The sequence below is a fragment of the Xenopus laevis genome, chromosome 7S (genome assembly GCF_017654675.1).
Source record: "Xenopus laevis strain J_2021 chromosome 7S, Xenopus_laevis_v10.1, whole genome shotgun sequence".
Classification (NCBI taxonomy): domain Eukaryota; kingdom Metazoa; phylum Chordata; class Amphibia; order Anura; family Pipidae; genus Xenopus; species Xenopus laevis.
Genome location: NC_054384.1, coordinates 36599077 through 36623346, shown reverse-complemented (window position 1 = coordinate 36623346; position 24270 = coordinate 36599077). Strand labels below are relative to the sequence as shown.

At 39.2% G+C, this 24270-nt stretch overlaps 1 protein-coding gene across 1 annotated transcript; it reads left to right on the top strand.

The window, feature by feature from the left end:
• Nucleotides 1–1340: 1340 nt before the first annotated feature.
• ndnfl2.S (neuron-derived neurotrophic factor like 2 S homeolog) lies at nucleotides 1341–23166 on the top strand. Its single transcript, XM_018239432.2, has 4 exons — nucleotides 1341–1637; nucleotides 16404–16587; nucleotides 17932–18059; nucleotides 20722–23166. Exons 1-4 carry the CDS (start codon nucleotides 1631–1633, stop codon nucleotides 22074–22076), a joined length of 1674 nt encoding a protein of 557 aa, XP_018094921.2. The 5' UTR covers nucleotides 1341–1630; the 3' UTR covers nucleotides 22077–23166.
• Nucleotides 23167–24270: the final 1104 nt, after the last annotated feature.

The window sequence follows — 24270 nt, the reverse complement described above, 5'->3', positions numbered from 1 at the left end:
TAATGACTTGCTACATTTCAGTCAATTACAATACATTAAAATGTAAACAGTGAAACATAACTGCACCCCATTAATGCTCTTTTGGGTGCAAGTAATTTCAAATAATTTTTTATCAGCCAGTCTGCTAAATGGGTCATATTTGCTGGGCAAAAACCTTTACCTGTTTTTTGATGCCACGGCCCATAACTGGTTCTGTTTTCCATGTATGTACCATTTTCCTGTTCTCAGGGGAAAACTGTCTTGTTCTGAACATCTGTCTTGGGAAACTTTCTATTACCAGTAAGACAAAAGGCTAGAGATTTGGTCACTCTTTGTCTTTATCTCATAGAAACAACCATTGTGTAAAATCATGTGCATTTGCTAATTAGGAGTTCAGTTATATATAGACCTGCCCTAATGAGTTAAACTGTCATTTGTAAGGGGAGTCATTATGAGTGCTTACCCTATCAGAGCATCAAGTCCTATTTGAGTTCGCATGAACATGGAAACATTTTAAGCAAAATGTGTAACTGTTCCAAAAAAAAATTAGTTTGCATCTAAATAAATTGGGATGAATTTTAATCCTAAAAAACCTGCAGTGACCACCACCATAAACCCCTAAATGCATTTTTGCTGCTACTATTCTAGCTTCTAGGAAATACACTTGGCAAGTTCTATGGTTTCAGTTAAAAAGGAAACCTTTCAAATTAGCAGTGATAGGAGCTGCAAAAGACTGAACCATTGGCAAGTATTTTCTTTCTTTTAATGTGCAAGTTTCTTGCCCTAGTATACACTACCTCCAATTAACAACAATTAATTTAGCATTATTGTCCTATAACATATTCCTTGTTACATGTGGTGAGTACTTACTTACTTACTTACGTTAGAGGAAGCTTAAACCTGTTGTGCCCAGGAGCTTTAAGTAGTGCAATGTAAAACTGCCTCTCTATAACCACAATAAATACAACACATTATTATATACTGTATCCCTTTAACTCTAAGGGGTTTAACAACCCAAACGACCTACCACTTTTTGTCATTATTTAACCATTAACAGCTTCTATAAAACACTTTGGTTACTAAAATAAATAAAGTTAATTGTGTGTTTATCATTTCCTATTAGGATGTTCTTTTCTCAAATTTCTCCAAATCTTAAATTGTTGTGTGCTAAATCAGGAATTTTACACACTAGAAGTAATCTCGAATAATGAAGAAAAAATGATGGGACATTGCTTTCACAATAACATCAGATTATTTACATGGTTCAGCCATGCTCTGTAGATTTACATGCAGCAGACCATAAATAGTTAAGTGGGTGTCCTGTTTTCTGTCTCATTCAAGCTGTTATCCCTCTGCAGATCATACCAACTCAGAGTATAGTAGGGAGGAGAGTGATTGCTAGTATTAGACTAACCAGGAATACTGCTCTGGGGAAAGCCACATTTCTTTTTCTTTCTTACTTTTTTTTTCCTTTGTTTTTTCTGTTTTATTTTTTTATGAACAAAACTAAATATTTACATTTTGTTTTTTGAAGTCATCTTAGGAAATAGTTATGAAGACATCAGACATCCTGGATGTTACGTTATGTTTTTAACTTTCCAAGTTAATTTTATTTGACGCCAAAAGACAAGCTTTAGATCTTCATTCTACTATGGGAGGTAAGTGTTATTCATATTATTTGTTTGACGCAGCCTGTCCTATATATACCATAGATTATACATTGAGGCACATGATTTTGGGGAAATGTCCTTTAAGTTTATCTGTCACTTCTATAGAGCTTAGAATTTGAATGCTTTTTAGTAATCAATGTGCCCAGTGGACCTGTCACATGAAATAATGGTCCACAGACCATTATAAACATATAACTTTGAGAAAACATTTCTTTTTTTTTTGACAAGTGAATATGAAAGTTGTATATGTCTATTTCAGCTCAAATCTGCAGTACAATGTTATAGAATAGTTTAAAATGTAAAGGCAACCCAGTTCCAGCAAATTACTGTGTCATTTGGGTAGCTTTTGTGCATTGATGGGTTGAGATTTTAACCTGATGTTTGTGCAAATTTTGGAGAGGTAATTTTGATTTTCCTGCCCAAACCATAGCTGAGGATGCTCCAATTTATATCCCCACAGCTGATTTTTATTGCTAGCTCCCTTACAGCCTATGGCTATTGCATATTGCATCCATGCAAACAAAAAGTTGTCACCTACAAAACCAAGCACAATTCAGGGGTGCATGTAGTATTTTAGTATTTATAGTATATTGGGATGCTGTTTCCCTTTTTAAGAAATCATTTGTCCTTATCAACCCCATTTAGTACTATCGTGCAATCCGAATCAAACCACCTAATCTGATCCAAATACTTGGATCTGTGTAGTGGCTCTTTCAGTTACTAAATAGTATTAAACTGCCAAGGAGCTAACTTGATTCCACTGGTTGGATGATTTTATTATTTTGGACACACCAAGGGGCCGATTCACAAAGGGTCGAATATCGAGGGTTAATTAACCTTCGATATTCGACTGGGAATTAAAATCCTTCGACTTCGAATATCGAAGTCGAAGGATTTTAGAGCAAATAGTGCGATCGAAGGATTATTCCTTCGATCGAACGATAAAATCCTTCGAAACGAACGATAAAATCCTTCGAATCGAACAATTCGAAGGATTTTAATCCAACGATCGAAGGAATATCCTTCGATCAAAACATTGAGTTCGGTAGCTTTTAGATGGCGAACTAGGGGGTCGAAGTTTTTTCTTAAAGAGACAGTACTTCGACTATCGTATGGTCGAATGGTCGAACGATTTTTAGTTCGAATAGTTCGATTTGTCGTAGTCGAAGGTCGTAGTAGTCCATTCGATGGTCGAAGTAGTCCAAAAAACACTTTTAAATTCAACGTTTTTTTACTTCGAATCCGTCACTCGAAGTTAGTGAATCGGCCCCCAAATATCATACCTACCTCTTTTCTGTTTTTATTGACCTCTCTAAAGTCCAATGTTCTCTATGCATGTAAATAATAAAATAATAAATAATAAAAATGTTGACTTTTCTGAAATAGTTGGGCATCAAATATGTGTTATATAGCAACATTATAACCCAGCTCTTTAATCACTTGCTTAAAAACATTGCAAGATACTCCAGGCAGTTTAAATGGTTTATTTATTACTTATGTGTTTAATTTAATAAACTAGAACAACAGAACAGTCTTCAACTGGCTATTTATATAATCATGTTCAGTTATAATGTGAATGATGACTTTTACGGAAGGAATATGTGATGACACTATATGATCAGAATTTTGCATAAAACCTTTACATGTGAAAAAAGGTATAAAAGTTAAACTGGCTTGGCATAATAGAATTCCTAATCACCCCTTGGCTGCACAAATAATCATCCTATTTAAAATAAACAAAAACTTTTGGTACTCTGGCTCTGGACCAGAACATATAAAGGGAAAGTAAACAACTCCAGTGTTGGTTTCTAAGTGAAGCCCCCTGCATAATAGCCCCTTTACTACTGTATCAATGCAAAAATGAAGTGTTGCCCCATATCTGATGGTGAAATTTAAATCTACGAAGCAGAGTCCTGGCTTCCAGGTCAGCAATCAGCAAGATGGAGACTGGGACCACACATAACCCCAGGAAATATAGTGGCTGCTAGCTGTTGTGCAGCTCTACATGTCTCCAGGAAGTATGATTAACATTCCGGCTCAGGTTGATGTGGTTGGGAAGGGTGTAGTGGGTAGCTGTGTAGGTTGGCTGTCTGCTTTTCCCTGTGTTTACTATAGTGTCAGAGTCAAAGCTTTCTCTTATGCACTACTTGTTGACAATACTAGGCTCCTATGGCCATGATGGAACTGTGTGAGTTCCCTTCAGACCAAATATAGACAGGATTGCATGTCTGCTCTGTTGAGATGCCTCTCCACCCCAAGGCTCCAAAGGTGCTGCAAAGCCTATATTAGCTGCTTGGTAATATTTTGCTATTTATGGCTACATTTGCATCTTGATAATCCATAAAAACCTAGTAGGCAAAGAGCAGACATATCAGTACAATGGCGTTGAGGCCTCTGCTGTGAACTGATCAAATGTAGATAAAAAAGGCATTGCAGTCAAACCATGCCTGCATTAAGCTTTACTGGTATATTTACTGATCATGTGGGTGCAATTTTGTTTCCTCAGTATGGACTAAGGTGCCCACTTACCAAAGTCTGTTACCGTCAACTATAATTAATCTACCAATAACGCTACACATTTTTTTGCCAAAACTACTGAAGCACAATGCAACATATTTGTCTTGTGATAGGTTGCGTTATTTAGGAAAGCATACCAGAACATTTCAGTTTTACTTCTGCCCAATATTGAGTTTCTCTTTTGGTCAGACCCAACAGTCATGACATGCATTCTGCTGATTGAATAATTGAAACATTAATTGAGGCAGGGTCAGACTTTATTATTATTATTATTAACATGTATTTATATAGCGCCAACATATTGCGTAGCACTGTGACTTGGTGGCCCAGGGCTGCTGTCGCAGGCCCCCCTCCTCCATCACCCCCCACTGTTTTTGCCGCCACTGGCCCAAACAAAGGAGGTTGCGGCAGTAAAAACAAGCGCAGGATGCGGATCTGGGCTGGTGGGGCCCTCAGGAGCCTGGGGCCCATCCGGGTTTTTTCCCATTGGCCCAGGCCAACCCTGAATTGAGGCTTGTTTAAAATAATAACAGTAGCCTATTGCAAATATAGTGCATTTCTCTCTGAAAAGCGGGTCGTTCCAGACATTGTTCAGAAGAACAGCGTACTTTCATAAAAAAAATTGATTGGAGAGGGGAAAACATGTAAAGAAGTGCAGAAAATTACAGGCAGTTCTGCTAAAATTGTCCCAAATGCTTCAAATTGGCAAACAAAACCCAAAAGATGTGGAAGAAAATAGCCATTAAAATGGATAGAAGAATAGCCAAAATGGCTCAGCCAATGAACAGCTCCAGGAAGCTCAGAGAAGGTCTAAAGTTACCTGTGAGTACAGTTACAATTAGAAGACACCTATGTGAAGACAAGCTATCATCAAGAAGCCCCTGCAAAGTCCCATTGTGGAAAATAAGACGTGCTGGAAAGGTTACAATTTGCCAAAGAACACATTGACTGGACTAAAAAGAAATGGAGCAACATTTTGTGTACTGATGAAAGCAAGATTGTTCTTTTTGGGTCTAGGGGTCGCAGGCAGTTTTTCAGACAACCCCCAAACACTGAGTTCATGCCACAGTACATTGTGAAGACAGTGAAGCATGGTGACACAGGCATCATGATATGGAGATGTTTCTCATACTATGGTGTTGGGCCTATTTATCACATACCAGGGATCATGGATGAGTTTCAATACATCAAAATACTTGAAGAGGTCATGATTGTGCAATGTAACAGGTGTCAGAAGTTGATCGATTCCATGTATCGCAGAAATGCAACAGTTCACAGAAACAGTGGTTATACAACTAATATATTAATTCAGTGATTCAAAGAAAAGCAAAATCTTGAAACATTTTTCAGTTTATACAGTGACTGCTTGAGTTTGTAAAGAAGAATGCAGACACTACTACTGTATTATTATATTTTCTTCACTTTCTGTAAAGGACTAACACAAATTATATACAGTTTTCTTCATGTTTTGATTTGGAATAGAATGTGAAGCTAGTATATAAGGGTCGGTGCAGTTTTCTGCTGATAGGAGCACCGGCCCAGGGTTTAAGGTAAGTAACTACAATTACTTCCTTCTCTTTTAAACACACTTTTATTATTCTGAACACAACTGTGTATACACACTATATATTTCTTTCTCAACAAGATTGAGTAATGTTTGCTGCTTATCACTCACTGTACACTCACATATGACACTCTCTGGGTGGCAATAAAAATTGAGGAAATAGGAATGAATAGGTGATAATTGTGGTGTCAGTAAACAGTCTAGTTGTAATAAAATTACCTGGGCATGGTGTGGGGGGGCGGCAGGGACGCCCATCACGCCGCGCTGCTCTGGTGCCGGCTTCCTAGCGCGCACGCATGCGCACTCGGATTTAAAGGCGCAGGCGCGCTGACGTAATGACGTCAGCGCGAGAGGCGCCAAATTCAAATAGTATTTAAAGGGCATTCCCACAGGTTACCATTGCCCGTGATAGGATTGAATTCCTGGTGCTTCTGAGCTGTGTGCTATTGTCTGATTCTGCCTGATTCCTGTTTTGACCCCTGCCTGGCTATTTTGACCATTCTGAATTCTGGATCCTGTCCTTGCCTGCTTACGACTACTCTCCAGTTTAACCCCTTGATTGATCACCCGGTTTTGACCCTTTTTTGCCTGTTTGACGATTCTTGTTATCTGCCTGCCTCGACCCAGCCTGTTTGACAATTCTTGTTTTCTGCCTGCCTCGACCCAGCCTGTCTGACGATTCTGCTGCCTGTTCCATTTGTACCGTGACCTTCGGCCCAATAGACTCTGCTACCTGCCGTGCCTCTCTGCTAGCCAGAACATCTCGCCTTGTACCCCTCGTTAAGTCCAGGTGGCACCCAAGTAAGCTGAGGGCTCCTCCCGAAGCCCAACGGTGGTCACACTACTGGTGAAGCTGAGCCGAGACCAGGGTACTTGGCACCTGTTCTGGTATTGGGTGCCGGCCGTGACATTATCACGGGCCATGGAGGACGAAAGTCACGATGAAGCTGCTGCCGCTGCTGCTCCTCCAACTACCACCGAAGTGCTTCTTACTACATTGTTACAGCGCTTGGAGGATCATGAACAGAAGCAAAATTACCTCCTACAGGGTTTTCACAACCTAACCCGACAGCTGGAGGGTACGCAAGCTTCACAGCAGCAACCTGTTCCAGTTCCTACACCTTCTGTGGGTTCCTCTGCCAATTGGGGTAACTCATCAAAACCCCATGAACCAAAAATTGTGTTCCCCGAAAGGTTTAGTGGGGATCGCACTAAATTTTTTGTTTTCAAAGAGGCATGTAAGCTGTACCTTAGTTTTTTCCCTCATTCTTTCCAATCAGATGAGGAGAAATTAAGGTTCATAATGACCCTACTTTTGGGTGACCCCCAAGTTTGGGCCCTCAGGCTGCCTTCCTCTGACCCTGCTCGTTTTTCCCTAGATACTTTCTTTAACAGCATGGCCATTCTCTACGATGACCCGGATCGTGCATCGTCTGCCGATACCGCGATTCGTAAGTTGCGCCAAGGGAAAAGGGATGCGGAGGTGTATTGCACCGAATTCCGCCGGTGGGCAGTGGAGACTGGGTGGAATGATTTGGCTCTAAGGAGTCAATTCCGGTTGGGGGTTATCTGATTCTGTAAAAGATAGTTTGGTTAATTTTCCCCTACCTTCTAATCTGGACGACCTCATGTCCTTCGCCATCCAGGTAGATAGAAGGCAAAGGGAGAGAAGGGGTGAGAGGAGTACAAGCTTCTCAGGGGTTACTAATTTTAGATCTAATGTGGTGACCCATGTAAAATCTTCTAACCCCTCTGTGCTTCTACCTCAGGAGGAGCCTATGCAATTAGGCATATTCCATTTAACTCCTGAGGAAAAGGCACGCAGGCGTACTCAGGGTCTTTGCATGTACTGTGGTGAAAGAGGGCATTTTCTGAACCAATGTTCTAAGAGGCCGGGAAACTCCGAAGCCTAAATGGAGAAGGGGAGCTCCATTTGGGTGCAGGAGTTTCCTCTCCCCAGTCTGCCTCCAAGGTTTTGTTACCGGTTAAACTAACCTGGCCTACAGGCTCTGTCAGGGTGTCTGCATTTGTGGATTCTGGGGCAGAGGGTAATTTTCTGGATACTGCTTTTGCCACTAAATTCTGTATCCCTGTAATTTCCCTAAGTGCTCCCATGAGAATAATGGCAGTGGACAGAAGACCCTTAGGGTCAGGTGTAATTTCCAGGGAGACGGTAACTCTTTCCATGTGTATAAATAACTTGCATTGTGAGGAGATAGCTTTTTACCTCATAGAAGGTGCTTCCTCTCCTCTTATTTTGCGGTTACCGTGGCTCCAGAGGCATAACCCTCTGATTGACTGGGTCTCCAGGGAGGTGGTTCAGTGGGGTACTATGTGTGATGGAGTATGTGTTCCCTCTGTAGTTGCAACTACATCGCTTGAAGGGTTACCTGCTGCATATGCAGAATTTGCAGATGTCTTCTCTAAAAAGGCAGCAGAAACCTTACCCCCACATTGGCAGTATGACTACCCAATTGATCTGGTTCCTGGATCTACTCCTCCTCGTGGTAGAACCTATCCTCTTTCATTGCCCGAAGCCCAGGCAATGAAAGAGTATATAAAGGAAAATCTAGAGAGGGGTTTCATCAGACCTTCTAGTTCCCCTGCGGGGGCGGGCTTCTTTTTTGTTGGGAAAAAAGATGGTAGTCTTCGCCCCTGTATTGATTATAGGGGGCTCAATAAGATCACCATAAAAAACCGCTACCCTCTCCCTTTAATTTCTGAACTCTTTGATCAGGTCAAAGATGCTAAAATCTTTTCCAAGCTTGATCTTGGGGGGGCTTATAACCTGATCCGTATTAGGGAGGGTGATGAGTGGAAGACTGCATTTAACACCAGGGATGGCCACTACGAGTATCTCGTTATGCCTTTCGGCCTCTGTAATGCCCCCGCAGTGTTTCAGGAGTTTGTTAATGACATCTTCCGGGACCTGCTGGGGATCTTCGTAGTGGTCTACCTAGACGACATTCTGATTTTTTCCTCTAACCTGAAAGAACATCAAAATCATGTTCGTGAAGTCTTACGGAGGCTAAGGGGAAATAATCTTTATGCGAAACTAGAGAAATGTACTTTTGGGGTTTCTTCTGTTCAGTTTTTGGGGTTTAACATTTCCTGCAAGGGTCTAGAAATGGATCCAGGCAAGGTGAGAGCAGTCCTGGATTGGACCCAACCCCTTTCGTTACGTGCAACCCAAAGATTTCTTGGTTTTGCTAATTATTACCGTCAATTCATCAGAAATTTTTCCCTCATTGTGGCCCCCATCACTAATCTAACTAAAAAGGGCGCTGATCCCAGTATATGGCCCCCTGAGGCCGTTCAAGCATTTGAATTCCTCAAAAAGGAATTCAGTTCTGCCCCAATCCTCCGTCACCCCGACACTGCGCTTCCTTTTATTGTGGAGGTTGACGCTTCTGAGGTGGGAGCTGGGGCAGTCCTTTCTCAAAGGCACCCGACTACCAACAAGTTACATCCCTGTGCTTTCTTCTCCAGGAAGTTTTCTCCCGCAGAGGTGAATTATGATATAGGTAACAGGGAATTGCTGACAGTCAAATGGGCCTTTGAGGAATGGCGGCACCTCCTGGAGGGTGCAAAACATCTGGTGACGGTCTATACTGACCACAAAAATCTGTTGTATATAGAGGCTGCTAAACGCCTTAATCCTAGGCAGGCTAGGTGGGCTCTATTTTTCACTAGGTTTAATTTTTCTTTGACTTTCCGGCCTGGGACTAAAAATACCAAGGCGGATGCACTTTCGAGGAGTTTTGAAGCAATTTCCCCTGACTCTAGTGAGTGTACTCCCATCATTCCCAGGGAAATAATTGTTGCGACCTTGGAGTCTGACCTCTCTTCCTTACTGTCCCCTTTACAGTCATCAGCTCCTGCTGAAACCCCATCTGGTAGATGGTTTGTTCCTGAGGAACTTAGGGAACAAGTGTTAAGGGAGGTTCATGATTCTAAAGTGGCGGGTCATCCAGGTATTACAAAAACCATTTCTCTTTTATCCCGTCATGTCTGGTGGCCTTCCTTCAAACTGGATACTAAAACATTTGTCATTTCCTGTCCAGTCTGCCAGAGGTCTAAGTCTTCTCATCATCTGTCCCAGGGTCTATTAAACCCCTTACCCATTCCAGAGAAACCATGGTCTCACATTTTCATGGATTTTATTGTGGAGTTGCCTCCTTCTCAGGGTAAGATTTGGTGATTTGGGTGGTGGTCGATAGGTTCAGTAAAATGGCTCATTTTATTCCTCTTCCACATCTCCCTTCTGCTAAAACCCTGGCTGACTTATTTATTACTCATATTTTTAAGTTTCATGGTTTTCCTGTAAATATTGTTTCTGACAGGGGGGTTCAGTTTGTTTCAAGATTTTGGCGTGCTTTCTGTTCCTTGGTGGGTACTGAATTGTCTTTCTCTTCTGCCTATCACCCCCAAACTAACGGTCAAACCGAAAGGGTGAACCAGTCCCTTGAGCAGTATCTCAGATGCTATGTGTCCGATAACCAGTCCACATGGTCCGAACTGCTACCCTGGGCAGAATTTGCATACAATAATGCTACCCATTCCTCCTCTGGAGAGTCTCCTTTCTTTGTTGTCTATGGTTTGCACCCCAAAGCGTTTTCTTTTTCTGACTCTAATTCCCCTGTACCCTCTGCCAATTCTTCTATCCTGAAATTTTCCGAAATTTGGTCTCAAGTTCATAATTCTTTATCCGCAGCTTCCCTAGCTCAGAAAAGAGCTGCTGACAGATCCCGTAGGGAAGCACCCCAGTACAAGGTGGGAGATTTAGTATGGTTGTCAACAAAGAATATCAAGTTGAAGGTTCCCTCTCCTAAATTGGGTCCTAGATTCATTGGTCCATACCCCATCATTGCAATAATTAATCCGTCTTCTGTCCGTCTTCAATTACCTCCTAATTTCAAAATTTCTAATTCTTTCCATGTCTCTCTGTTGAAGCCTGCCAGTGATTCTCGTCTTCTGTCTGTTCCTCCCCCAGTGTTGGTTGAAGGTCAGCCTGAGTATGAGATCCAAGAGTTCCTCGACTCCCGCCTCGTGAGGGGTAAGTTACAATATCTTTCCAGGTGGAAGGGCTTCGGTCCTGAGGAGAACTCTTGGGTCTCAGTTGATGACATCAAGGCCGACCGCCTCAGGAAGCAATTCCACTCTAAATTTCCTGGTAAACCTGGGGGTCCAGTGGCCCCCCCTAGAGAGGGGGGTAATGTAATAAAATTACCTGGGCATGGTGTGGGGTGATGGCAGGGACGCCCGTCACGCCGCGCTGCTCCAGTGCCGGCTTCCTAGCGCGCGCGCATGCGCACTCGGATTTAAAGGCGCAAGCGCGCTGACGTAATGATGTCAGCGCGAGAGGCGCCAAATTCAAATAGTATTTAAAGGGCATTCCCACAGGTTACCATTGCCCGTGATAGGATTGAATTCCTGGTGCTTCTGAGCTGTGTGCTATTGTCTGATTCTGCCTGATTCCTGTTTTGACCCCTGCCTGGCTATTTTGACCATTCTGAATTCTGGATCCTGTCCTTGCCTGCTTACGACTACTCTCCAGTTTAACCCCTTGATTGATCACCCGGTTTTGACCCTTTTTTGCCTGTTTGACGATTCTTGTTATCTGCCTGCCTCGACCCAGCCTGTTTGACGATTCTTGTTTTCTGCCTGCCTCGACCCAGCCTGTCTGACGATTCTGCAGCCTGTTCCGTTTGTACCGTGACCTTCGGCCCAATAGACTCTGCTACCTGCCGTGCCCCTCTGCTAGCCAGAACATCTCGCCTTGTACCCCTCGTTAAGTCCAGGTGGCACCCAAGTAAGCTGAGGGCTCCTCCCGAAGCCCAACGGTGGTCACACTACTGGTGAAGCCGAGCCGAGACCAGGGTACTTGGCACCTGTTCTGGTATTGGGTGCCGGCCGTGACACTAGTATACATGGAGTTATTTATGGTGCAAATTATTTCCACCATCTATTTTACAATCTACTTTAGTAGAATAATGTCAAAGCAACAAGCAAAGCACAAAGTTAATCTCTTGCTCCACCTCAACTTCACTCTGGGAAAAAGAAAGAACTGCAGAGAAACCTTGTTAAACTTTTATAGACACACATTTTGAGGCAGATTTATTAAGGGTCAAATTGAAAATTTGAATTAAAATGTTCTAATTTTTTATGGTCAAAACTCGAATTCAAATTGTGAATTATCCAAACTTGATTTGATTCCTAATTCGAATTTGAATTTGAGATTTATCATACTCTGGCCCTTTAAGAACTAAAATTTGACTATTCGCCACGTAACACATGTCGAGTTCATGTATAAGTCAATGGGAGAGGTCCAGGGACCAATTTGTACATCTTAGTAGCCTTTCTGACATTCAAGTTTTTTTTGGAAGAAAAAACTCGAATCGAGTTTGGTAGAATTCAATTCGAATTGGATTTAGACTTTTCAAGTCGAAAAATTCAATGGAGCAAGCACTCAGAATAAAGCAATCTTTCACCAGGTTGTTCAAACAGGGTAGAAAAATAGGCCTATGTGCTTGTAAACATGAAACTCGCAAGACTGTGGACACAATAAACCTTTTTTCTACTGTGTTTGAACAACCTGGTGGAATATTGCCTTATTCTAAATGCCTGCTTCATTGAATTTTTCGGTTTGCCCGCTCCCCGTGCTGAGGGCTCAGGGCGGAGCACCTGGGCCAATTCCTATAGGTGGTGAGTGATAATTTTATTTGGGGACCCCTACTCCAGTTCATCATACGAGAGAAATTTGTGCGAGTTTTAGATATTCAATTTTTTCTTAAATAACTCCAATAAAATTTCGAGTATATTCGAATTTAAAGGAGTTTAAAATAAACTTGAATGAATTCGAAATTCAATCTTTGTTAAATGTGTCTCCCCATGTAACTGCGCAACCTTTGATCTTTTATGACCACAAGTCCAAACTTGCTCTTTGCACTGCTGTTATAGTTTCACTATTGTGTCCATCCTTCTTCATCTATTGAATTGTGTGCAAATGCACCTATTGGTGATGGGGTACCCTGGAGCTACCACAACCCTGAACAGGCTAACGCAGATGCCAGAAGTGGTGCAATCCCCACTCTGAATATGTTATTGACAACTTGCATCGATTTGTGAACACCCACATGTGCAACTTTGTTAATTTTGACACACTAATACACTCTGGAAATAAACACTGCATTGTGGGTTAAATGTGAAACTTGCACTTTGCACACTGATCTGCACACATAAATGGTCCTTTTAATGTCAAGCATGTAGTGCTATCATTGTTGTTTATGTGTCGTTATTTAGTTATATGGCTTCACATACATGCACCATGTGTTAAACTTTTCTAATACAGATGAGAATCTAGATCCAGTAATAAAAATTATTTTAACAGAGACTTATTCCAAGTGGCAAAGTTACAGCTTGACATTTAGAATGAATTTTTTTCACTTTTTAATTTTAGCTGTAACATCTGGATTTTTATATTAACTGTATTAAAAATTCAGAGATGCCTAAAATCTTGTTTCAGTGCCTAAACATAATGATTTTGTTTTCTCTCAGTTAACAAATATTTCTTAGTGCAAACTACAGTATTTCCCCCAAGAGTATCTGAAACACTTAACAATGACACATTTCTATTAACAATCTGAAGGTCATCTTGAAAACACCTAATTAAAAATAACACAGACTCTGATGTTTCACAGGACAAAACAAGCTGGTCAATAACAGCCATTTAATCAAACCTGCAAAAAACTCAGCTGTTGATGGAGCTGAAATAACAAAATAATGAACTTTATATTACTTGACCAAAATCAACAGAAAATTGTATCGGAGATTGAAGAAATAGATAAATGTTTTGTTTGCAGAAGAACGTGTTTTGTGGAGCTGCAGTTTCTAAACTGCTACTGGCTGAGGTCAAATAAATAACAGGTATGGGGCATGTTATCCAGAATGCTCGGAACCTGGGGTTTTCCGGCAAGGGGTCTTTCTGTAATTTGGATCTCCATAACTTTAAATCTTCTAAAAAAAATCATTTAGAAATTAATTAAACCCAAAAGGACTGTTTTGCCTCCAATAAGGATTAAATATAAGTTAGTTAGAGTGAGAACAAACAGAAATTAGATTTTTTGTTTCTGCCTAAAAGCTTTTAAGGCTTAGGTAATTTACCTTGTTTACTTGATAGGATACTGTTAGAAGCAGCTCATACCAATAATGAATAACATTCTATGCAGCCATTCTGTCACACTGTGATTTTTGAGGCTTGCTGTCACAAACCACATTAAAGTTCACTGTTAGGGGATGATTTTTCAACAATCAAATTCGAATTTTTATTGAACTTTGCGCTCAAATTCAAATTAGATTTTAAAAAACTCAAATGTAAAAGTTCAGCATCTTGCAAGTTTATGTAGAAGTCAATGGGAGATGTCCTAGACAAAAATCCCTCTAAAATTCTCAAATTCAGATTTAAATACGCCCTTTAGTGTCTGGCCAAATATGGTGATATTGGCCACATTTTCAGATATATCCTGTTTTCAATTATTTGTTATTCCACATACCAGCATTATGAACCTGGATCATGGACAGGGAATCAGTGTGAAATGGATTCTGAATGTGATATTGGCAAACAAGGTTGGCGGGTTATTATGAAAAGATAAAAACAATCATGTAAAACACATTTTTAAATAACGTACCTTAAACTTTAATGAATACTGGAATATATTTTAAGGAACCAGTGGGGAAATACTACATTGTATTACATTAAATTAGAACATGATGCACACCCATGGACAGAATGAAAACATTGTGGGGTAAATTTATCAAAGAGTGAAGTTCTGCCACTAGAGTGACATTCTGCAGCTCTCAATTCATTTCTATGGGATTTTGAAAGGCCTATTTATCAATGGGTGAAAGTGAAAGTTCACCCTTTGATAAATACGCCTTTAAAAATCCCATAGAAATGAATGGGGAGTGGCAGAATTTCACTCTAGTAGCAGAACTTCAATATTAACTTCACTCTTTGATAAATATACCCCTGTGTGTCTTTTCTTTTCAAATTCAGGGCCTAGGTTTTTTCAACAGAAGGTGATTAGGTTATTCTTGAATAAACTTCTGCCTTACAGTATATAATGATAGTAAACTACTACAGTATATAGCCTGTAGCAATATGAAATATAAAAAAATATTACAAAATATCTACATTGCTTTGAACTTGAAGATAAGTTGGTCCTGTACCAGTGGGTTATTAAAGGGGAACTATTGTGAAAATGAAAATTTAATATAAGCTTTAGCATACTGAAATAACTTTGTAAATGCAATCAATTAAATATTCTGTATTGTTTCTGAAATAATCAAGTTTATGTTCACTATGACTCTCTCAGTTTCTCTTCATTCTGTCTTCATGCAGCAGTTGGGTGTCAGATGATGATGAGTCATTGACAGTTAGATGCAATATATCTTATAGGGGGACTTCCTTTACTAGCAGAAGTATTAGAGTTCCCTCAAATAACTGATTCGTGTACAAAAAAATCTACCAAAATAACAGCTTTTTGCACAAATTCTGCATGTAGAGAGACAGAATTTTTGGTGATTTTAATAGCGTGAGCTCTAATACATCTAGGCAAAAGGAGCCTCCCTATAAGATATATTGGATCTAACTGTCAAAGATTATCTGACCCCCAACTCCTGCATGAAGAGAGAATGAAGAGAAACAGATGCTGAGAGAGCAGGGTCGCTCCAGCCAGTTACAAGGGCCAGCAAAAAGCTAACTCTTGTAACTTTAGGGGGCCGATTCACTAACTTCGAGTGAAGGATTCGAAGTAAAAAAACGTTGAATTTCGAAGTTTTTTTTGGGCTACTTCGACCATCGAATAGGCTACTTCGAACATTCGACTACGACTTCGAATCGAAGGATTCGAAGTAAAAATCGCTTGACTATTCGACCATTCGATAGTCGAAGTACTGTCTCTTTAAAAAAAACTTTGACCCCCTAGTTCGCCATCTAAAAGCTACCGAAGTCAATGTTAGCCTATGGGGAAGGTCCCCATAGGCTTGGCTAACTTTTTTTGATCGAAGGATATTCCTTCGATCGTTGGATTTAAATCCTTCGAATCGTTCGATTCGAAGGATTTAATCGTTCGTTCGAAGGATTTAATTGTTCGATCGAAGGAATAATCCTTTGATCGTACTATCTGCGCTAAATCCTTCGACTTCGATATTCGAAGTCGAAGGATTTTAGTTCCTAGTCGAATATCGAAGGTTAATTAACCCTCGATATTCGACCCTTAGTGAATAAGCCCCTAAGAGTTGAATTTCCAGATTTTAACCTGGAAGTTTGGATCTGACGCTGATTTTTAAGCGCGGAGCAGGGGGGGGGGCGGTAGCAGCCCCAGAATTGCCCCTGTGAGAGAGTGATAGTGAAGATAAACTTGATTATTTCAGAAACGGTACCAAATTTTTAATTGATTGTATTTACAAAGTTTCTTATTTCAGTATGCTGAAGATTATAGAAAATTTTCATTTTCACGATATTTCCCCTTTTATCACACTCGCCCGAATCATGATAGATGCTGTCGGCATAAAGATGAACTTGATTAAATCGTTTTTCAGCTTCTTCAACATTGCAATGACTGAAATACAATGCTTGAAACCTTTCTTATTGTTTTTCTATGATCCAATAGGAACAAAGAAATATACCTTTGCATTGTCCCTCTATTTTATTGGACTACCGATTGGATCCCTATGCTTGTCTGACATCACAGCATCTGCAAATATAAAAAAGAATCTCTTAAACTATTACCACTCAGTTATTTTGCCAGAAGGGAAAGAAACAACCATCTACTTATTAAAAGATGTTACAAAAAGGTAAGCTTGGGGGTGAAATGGTTTCGTGTTTGAATGCACATGCTTTTGAATATGATCTTCTTGTAACCTACTGTTACTTGTGGGTAAAATAATCATACTGTAGCTTTGAAGTACCTCACAAACTCAATACCAGATAATATAAATTTCTATAGAAGCAGCACTGAAGTTAATGTTTTGATCACATGGACAATTTGTCCCATTTAGATAGACTGAGTGGTGTGAGTTATTGTCTGCTCTTTGTGCATACGCACCACAAATGTCAGACCAATGGTTACCAAATAGTAACATTGTGCTTCTGACTGCATGAAGAAGCAAGGATTCCTATACCTCACCCAAACTTCAATTGACAAATGAAGTTAATTGAAGTTTAACTACTGCTAATACATAGTTGTTTATTATGTGTCATTACTTCACCCCAAGTGTTTATTATTTGTCATTACTTCACCCCAAGTATAGGGAGGTTTGAAAATTCTGTTGTTCCAGTTCATAACCCAGTTGTTACTAGCTGGCCTTTCAGGGGTTAGAGAAGCCCTCAAGGAGTCCTTCGTACTTTAACATAATGGGTTTGGAAAAGCATTCTGGTAGTAGATCTCTGATTTCTGATGAAACTAGACTCAAGACTCATTATCTGCATCATAACATATGAATCAAACTCACCATTACAGTTGTCAAAGATGAGCTAGGTTGTATTTCCTCAATATTCCTCTATATCATGGAATTCCTCTGCATCGAGGCCTGAACCCACTTCCTTGCGTGGAAGTTTAACTGTAGATGAATAGTAGTGTAAAAGGTGGCTACACTACTGGTCATTTGGGTATTAGCCATTTTTAGCAGGTTTGTTGTTCATAATATGAGATTCGTTAATTTGCCAATGACTCTCTGCTAAGTTAAATGTATCAATCAGTTGGATAAAGGTGAAACTTCATCAGTTTCCTATGGATTAATATTATACTGCACAGCTCAGCAGCACTGTACACCCATTCAAATCCCGATTCCCAATGCATATAGCATGCTAGATTGGTCCAGTGCCCAAAAACATTTGTCTGACTTTACTATTGAGACAGCAGTGGGAGAACCAAGGAGTACCAGAGAGTAGGGTGTTACTTTTAGACCATATAAATAAGGTAGGTAGATTTTTCGTCTAGTTTTAAAAACCAGTTTGATCAATAACTATGATCACCAAAATACACTGCATTCATTTACTGCATTAGATTGTGGACAAAAATGCTGATGTGTTTTTTTTCTGATTGATTTAGAGAAGCTCCAATATATGTCAACAGTATCTAATCTATGTAGTCTATGTGGTTATTTTCTGCAAGCTGCCTAACCTAATATCCTTCCTAGGTATTACTTTCCTTTGGAAGAAAACAGTACACATCACTTCTCAATAACAGTGACTCCCTGTGATGTACCTATCGAATGGAGTATTTTACAGTACAAAATGTCACATATTTCTCAAGGAACCACGTCAGGTAAGAAGAGTGAGGTATAAAATGATGTTAGTGATTCCTCACAGATTATGGGGGTCATTCTTGACCCTTTACTGCCTATTCCTGAAGCACTTCTACCCACCCCAGTATGCATTTTGCACTGAGTGATTGATAAATAATCCAGGCTCGGTGACGACCACAGTATCAGGAGGCGCAGCTAGAGCTGACCGTTTGAACAACATGCAAGTTACGGGGCAGGTGGGGTGGGAGGGAGCACGCCTTGTGCCTCTCCCCATTCTTCTTGAATTGACCACTGTCTCCAACTTAATGGAGACAGTTCTCCATTCACAGTGCAGTTTTGCACTTTGAACACTGTGTGGGGCCTTGTAAATATGCCCTTATATCCCAGACTAGGGAAATGAATTTCCCTTTCAGTTATAATGCTACAAAGCATAATATTTATGTACAATGTTTTTTTTGCAGAAGACCGCAACATAGAATGTAATTTGTTCTTCTTTTGCAAATGTTCTTTGTTTTAGTTTATAACATATTCGTTGCCATCTGTATGGTGTTACATCAGTTTGAGCACCAGTGCATTTTTAATACTTTTGTATCTCTAAATCAGAAATCTTTCCATAAGGACATCTGGGTGATCCAGTGAAAGTAATATTTTATAACAGTATTTGTAACTGAAGAGCAAGAATGGTTTCCCAGAATACAATGGTAAAAATACGAGCAATTCAGCAAACAGAAACATAATATGGCATATGATAGGTTAAGTGGGTTTGCTAAACTTGAAAGCACAATTATCATGATAATCCTAAAGCTCCATTGAAAATTAACAAATAAAAGCACCCGTATTGTGGCTCCTGAACAATAAACCAGTAATAAAAACGGCTATATTGGTGTAATTTGTGATATTATAAAATTATACAACTTGAATAATACTACAGCTGTATGTTTAGAGAGTATTTGCAGGAAATTATTAAGGGGCAGATTTACTAAGGGTCGAATATCGAGGGTTAATTAACCCTCGATATTCGACTAGGAACTAAAATCGTTTGACTTCGAATATCGAAGTCGAACGATTTAGCGCTAATCCTACGATCGTACGATCGAAGGATTATTCGTTCGATCGAACGATTAAATCCTTCGAATCGAACGATTCGAAGGATTTTAATACAACGATCGAAGGAATATCCTTCGATCAAAAAAATGCAGGCAAGCCTATGGGGACCTTCCCCATAGGCTAACATTGACTTCGGTAGCTTTTAGCTGCCGAAGTAGGGGGTCGAAGTTTTTCTTAAAGAGACAGTACTTCGATTATCGAATAGTCGAACGATTTTTAGTTCGAATCGTTCAATTCGAAGTCGAAGTAGTAGTCGAAGGTCGAAGTAGCCCATTCGATGGTCGAAGTAGCCAAAAAAACACTTCGAAATTCGAAGTTTTTTTAATTCGAATCCTTCACTCGAGCTTTGTAAATGTGCCCCTAAAAGTAATGATGTGCAAAAGACAGAGACCAGGATGGCTGTACAAAACTGTCCTACATTATACTGGATCATTAGATAGATTATTGCACAATCCTGCTAATAAATATCAATGTTTAATAGGTCCATAGATTTTGGTACAATATAGAAATCAGTGTTTATTGTGTTTTCTAATAAGTGACGTGACATATTTGAAGTTTTTAAGGATTGAAAATCCTTATAAATTCTCCCCTCTAATGGGTATAAGAGATAAACAAAACCCTGAAAGAATTGCATAAAAATACTATAGTGTAGAATATATCACAATATATGAGTGATGCAACTGCAGATGCACCAAACACAATCACATTTGTGTTGTAACAACCCCATGGAAAGTACAGTTGTGACAACTTTCCAAGTAGCCGAAAAGTTAGCCTAACTCACTAGTCCATCTGAAGACAAAGCTCAAACATTAACTTATATTGAAGTGAAAACATTGAAATTCTCAGCTTAGTACAGATTTAATAAGGACAAATGAATTGCATATAGTACAGTATAAGTATATAGTTTATTTAAAAAAAAAAAATGCTGGCTACTTCTTATAACACAGTAAAAACAAACATGTAAGCATGTGTAAAAAAGCTGTACACATTTTGTTTAGTATCCACCACACTTACTCAGGAGTAATATGAACTTCCACCATGGTCAGTTTTACCCATAATAGGCCCCAAATGGATACATGCCGGAGATGCTGCAGACACGGTAACTTCCACTAGCATCTTACATGCCATGCAGTGTCATCATGTGCATGCCCCAAAATAGGTTGTGCCCACCTGGTGCATCCCTGTCATCACAGCTAGAAGAAGTACAACAACAGTTATGCATGTGTGGGACCCACCACCCTCTTGCCCCATATCTTAGATGGTGCTAACATATTTTTAGATTATGAGTCTTCATAAAAAACCACAGGGTCTCTCTTCCTGAAAATGTGTGTTAGATACGACACAAAGCACATAGAGCTCCTTTACACTTGCTTACATGCTAGCTAGTTATTAGTCTGCAGTGTACACAAGATGATTTTTATTTTTGCCAAGCTGGCGGGCTTCCATAGATTTTGGTGCATGAGTCATTGATGGGCATGCTTTGATTGTGTTGAATAAATACTACTCTATGTTTTGTAAAAATATGTATAAAAATTAACCAAATTATGAATACTTTTATTTATCTTTTTATTTTAGATCATTTTAGACCTTTGGGTGATCTAAAATCAAGACAATTATATAAAACAGTATCTGCACTTTTCCATTATAAAGGAAACTCTGTAGAAAACTATGTGGGAGTACCATCATATTCTTCATCCCTTTTCTTGTTGGAATTTTTATCTACTGAGAGAGATACTCACATTTCAGTGTACTTAACAACTGACCTAGCATATGGAACTCTATTTCCTGAACTTCCTGGAGATCCACGTATTGATGTCACCACATTGAACCACAATTCTGTTAGCCTTGTCTGGAAACCAAGCCCAACTGGCTTGAAAATGAAGGAACACATTGAATACTGCATACTTGTAAATGAAAAACACAATTATAAAAGCTTGTGTGCTGCTGATGATGCTGTAAGATCAGTTAGTGGGCAACGGACAATGTTCTCCAATCTTCCTGTCTCACAACGTATAGAGGACCTTCAAGGAGTCATGCATTTATCAAACAGGGAATTAAACATTATTCGCAAAACCAACAATATGGAGGTTAGACAAATATGTATTGGTAATAAAAATGTGTACACAGTGTCTAATTTGACCCCTAACACTCAGTATTACTTTGATGTGTTTGTAGTCAATCTGCTCACTAATGGCAGTGCTGCCTATACAGGGACATTTGCAAAGACTTTAATGGAGCCCACACCCAAGTACTCGCAACTAAAAGATGGAAAAATTGTCCAAATTAACCTTAATGGAAACACTCAAAAAAGCTATACATTTCAATATCAATCTATGCATAAAAAAGTTCAGTTTACATTCCAATCATGTAAAGGTCACGTACGAGCCCAAATATTGAAAAATGGAAAAACATTATTTTCTGAATCAATACAAGGTTTAAGACATATAACTCTTACTGGTAAAATATTAGAAAAATATGTGGTAATAGCATCAGCAGAACAAAACACAAATTCTTCTGTGATGGTTCAAGCATCTTCACAAATCCACAAACCTCTGTTTCCCTTCTTCCCAGATAGTTTAAAAATAAGATCTTTTAACAAGCTCAGAACCTGCAACTCCATTACAATAGCTTGGCTTGGTACCCAGGAGAGAAGTTTATATTGTCTGTACAAGAAAAAAATTCAAGAAGACCAAGTATGGAAAGAAATGTCCAATCATGACAGATGCTTAGGACCTTATTCAAGACCAAAATCAGAGAAAGTTTCATGTAAATATTTCCACAACATCAACCTTCATAAAGCAGTGACCACTGAGACCATATCTGGGTTAGAAAAGGGGTCTCTATACCTTATAGATGTGTATCTTGTGGGATCCCCTGGCATAATGGTGAGGTACCATACAAAGATGGTAAAAACAAGGAAACAATGTTAAGGCTTGAGCTTTTAAAAAAAATGTAAATATTGAAAAATGGGTAAACTTGTTATCTTATGTTTTATTTAATATTCAGTAATAAAAGAGCCCCAATTGTAAATAAAACAATAAAAAATATTTTTTCAAATCCCCCCTAAAAATAACAAGAACAAGGCAAACACTGTACTGTTTTTTAATAATCCTGTTTATTAAAATATTTAAACAGTGCTGTACAAAGTATATGAGATGGTTCATAAAATTATGTATCAAAACAATATTTTACTTGCTATGCTTATATTTACATTTCTCATGTCTCCTGTGCAGACACCTTCCAGGCTGTAATGTGTATGTAAGAGAAAGTCAGGGTGTCCCACAGACAGGGCCACAGCCATTTTTCTACTCCCAAGCACTGTTATTATGATAAATAAAGATTACCCCACTTGTTAGCCATATAGCCATCACATTGTATGCTCCATATATGTCACAAAAATCTCTGTCTCCTTGTTCAAAATAACATTATATTAATATAATATTTGGCTATCAACCTTAGCCTGACGCAGTCCCCTTGATGATTTAGTCATCCACAGATTGGTACAATAAAAATGGAAATAGATGATAACTAAAGATGGACTTACATGACTTGATTTCCTGTGTTTGTCCAACTGGCATGATTATGTAACTGGAATATATACAAGAAGCATTTCTAATTAAAAGCATCAAGTTTATTCTCAACAAAAGTGAAATTTTGTCAATCACCAGTCTCTCCTGTTTACCTGCAAATTCTAAGAAAATCATGCTGTCAGCCCTATATAGATAATGGCTTCACTGGATCCTCCTGCTTATCTCTGGTCAATAGATTTTTCATCTTTCCTGTCCCTGACCCCAACACAAGAGCAGAACATGATAAAAATGTAATTCTTTGTGCTTCAGAAAAGGGGACGGGGCCACCCTGACCAGGACCCACTGGGGATTATCCTGGTAGGCCAGTCTGACTTGGAACTTCAAAGATTATTTTAGGCACATAGTAAAACTGTGCTCTCAGGGGCGTAACTATAGAGGAAGCAGACCCTGCGGCTGCAGGGGGGCCCAGGAGGTATAGGGGCCCCATGAGGCCCTAATTCATATACAATTTCAATAAATATTGGAGAAACAAGTCAAGCTCTAAATATTTTGGGGGCCTGAAAAATAATTTGCTGTGGGGCCCAGTAATATCTAGTTACACCACTGTGTGCTCTGATTATGGTGTCACTCAAAGGTCCCCAGATTCCATCATGTGCTTGTTTGGATGTGCGTAGCAACAACAAACACACACAAACTTTTTTATGTTCTTGTTTGTCAACAATGATTGTTTTAAGTGGTGAGAATTTGTAGAATAGCAATTGGAATTGTTTTGCTTGTTACCAAACCTTTATCTCTGTTTAATGACTGAACTTTTACTGCTGTATCTTTTTAATTCCACTGGAACAAGCAAATTCACATTTATCAGTTTGAGACACAACTATATTGTAGCTAGAGAATAGCTCTGTATAGATTTTAAGAAATAACAGAAGGATTTGAAATCATTATTTGCATATTATACATGCCATTAGTTTAGTTTTCATTGCCTGGTATTTTATGCTCATCAAGATGGAAAAGAATGTCAACCTACCAATACATTAATTTATGAAGCAATGTTGATTAACATTTGGAACAGCTTCAGTTTTAGAATCTGCATTTGTGAATTTGTATTAAAATGAAATAAACCTAATGTGAATGTTATTGTTTTAAATGCAAACAAAAGGCGAGAGATGTAACTATTATATTTAATGCTTGATTTTTTTTCTGGCCAGCATCCCATTATTGTGCTCAGTGCATCACAAAAGATCTATTTCAGACCCACTTCTCTCAAAATGCAGGTGGGGAGAAGTGGAGCCTTAATCTGATGTTTATGGATAACTGGTCTTTCCTTAAAGAAGAATCAACTCCTACAAAGAATATGGTTAGAAATGCTACATTATATACTGTACAAGCCTAGAGGTTCAGCAACCCTATAACAGAAATGACCCATGCCATCTTGTATCTTGTTAGATCAGGTAGATTAGTGTCAGTGACACTACACATACTCAGTGTGCTCTGGACAGCTGTTGAGAAGCTAAGCTTAAGGTTTATTCAAAACTATCAAAAAGAAAATGTGGTTTGTCTGTCATGCAGACTGATACTACAGGGCTAATAATAA

Coding starts and splice junctions, on each gene's coding strand:
- ndnfl2.S (XM_018239432.2), top strand. Junction 16,588..17,931: donor TTAAAAGATGTTACAAAAAG/GTAAGCTTGGGG, acceptor TATCCTTCCTAG/GTATTACTTTCCTTTGGAAG. Junction 18,060..20,721: donor TTCTCAAGGAACCACGTCAG/GTAAGAAGAGTG, acceptor TTTTTATTTTAG/ATCATTTTAGACCTTTGGGT.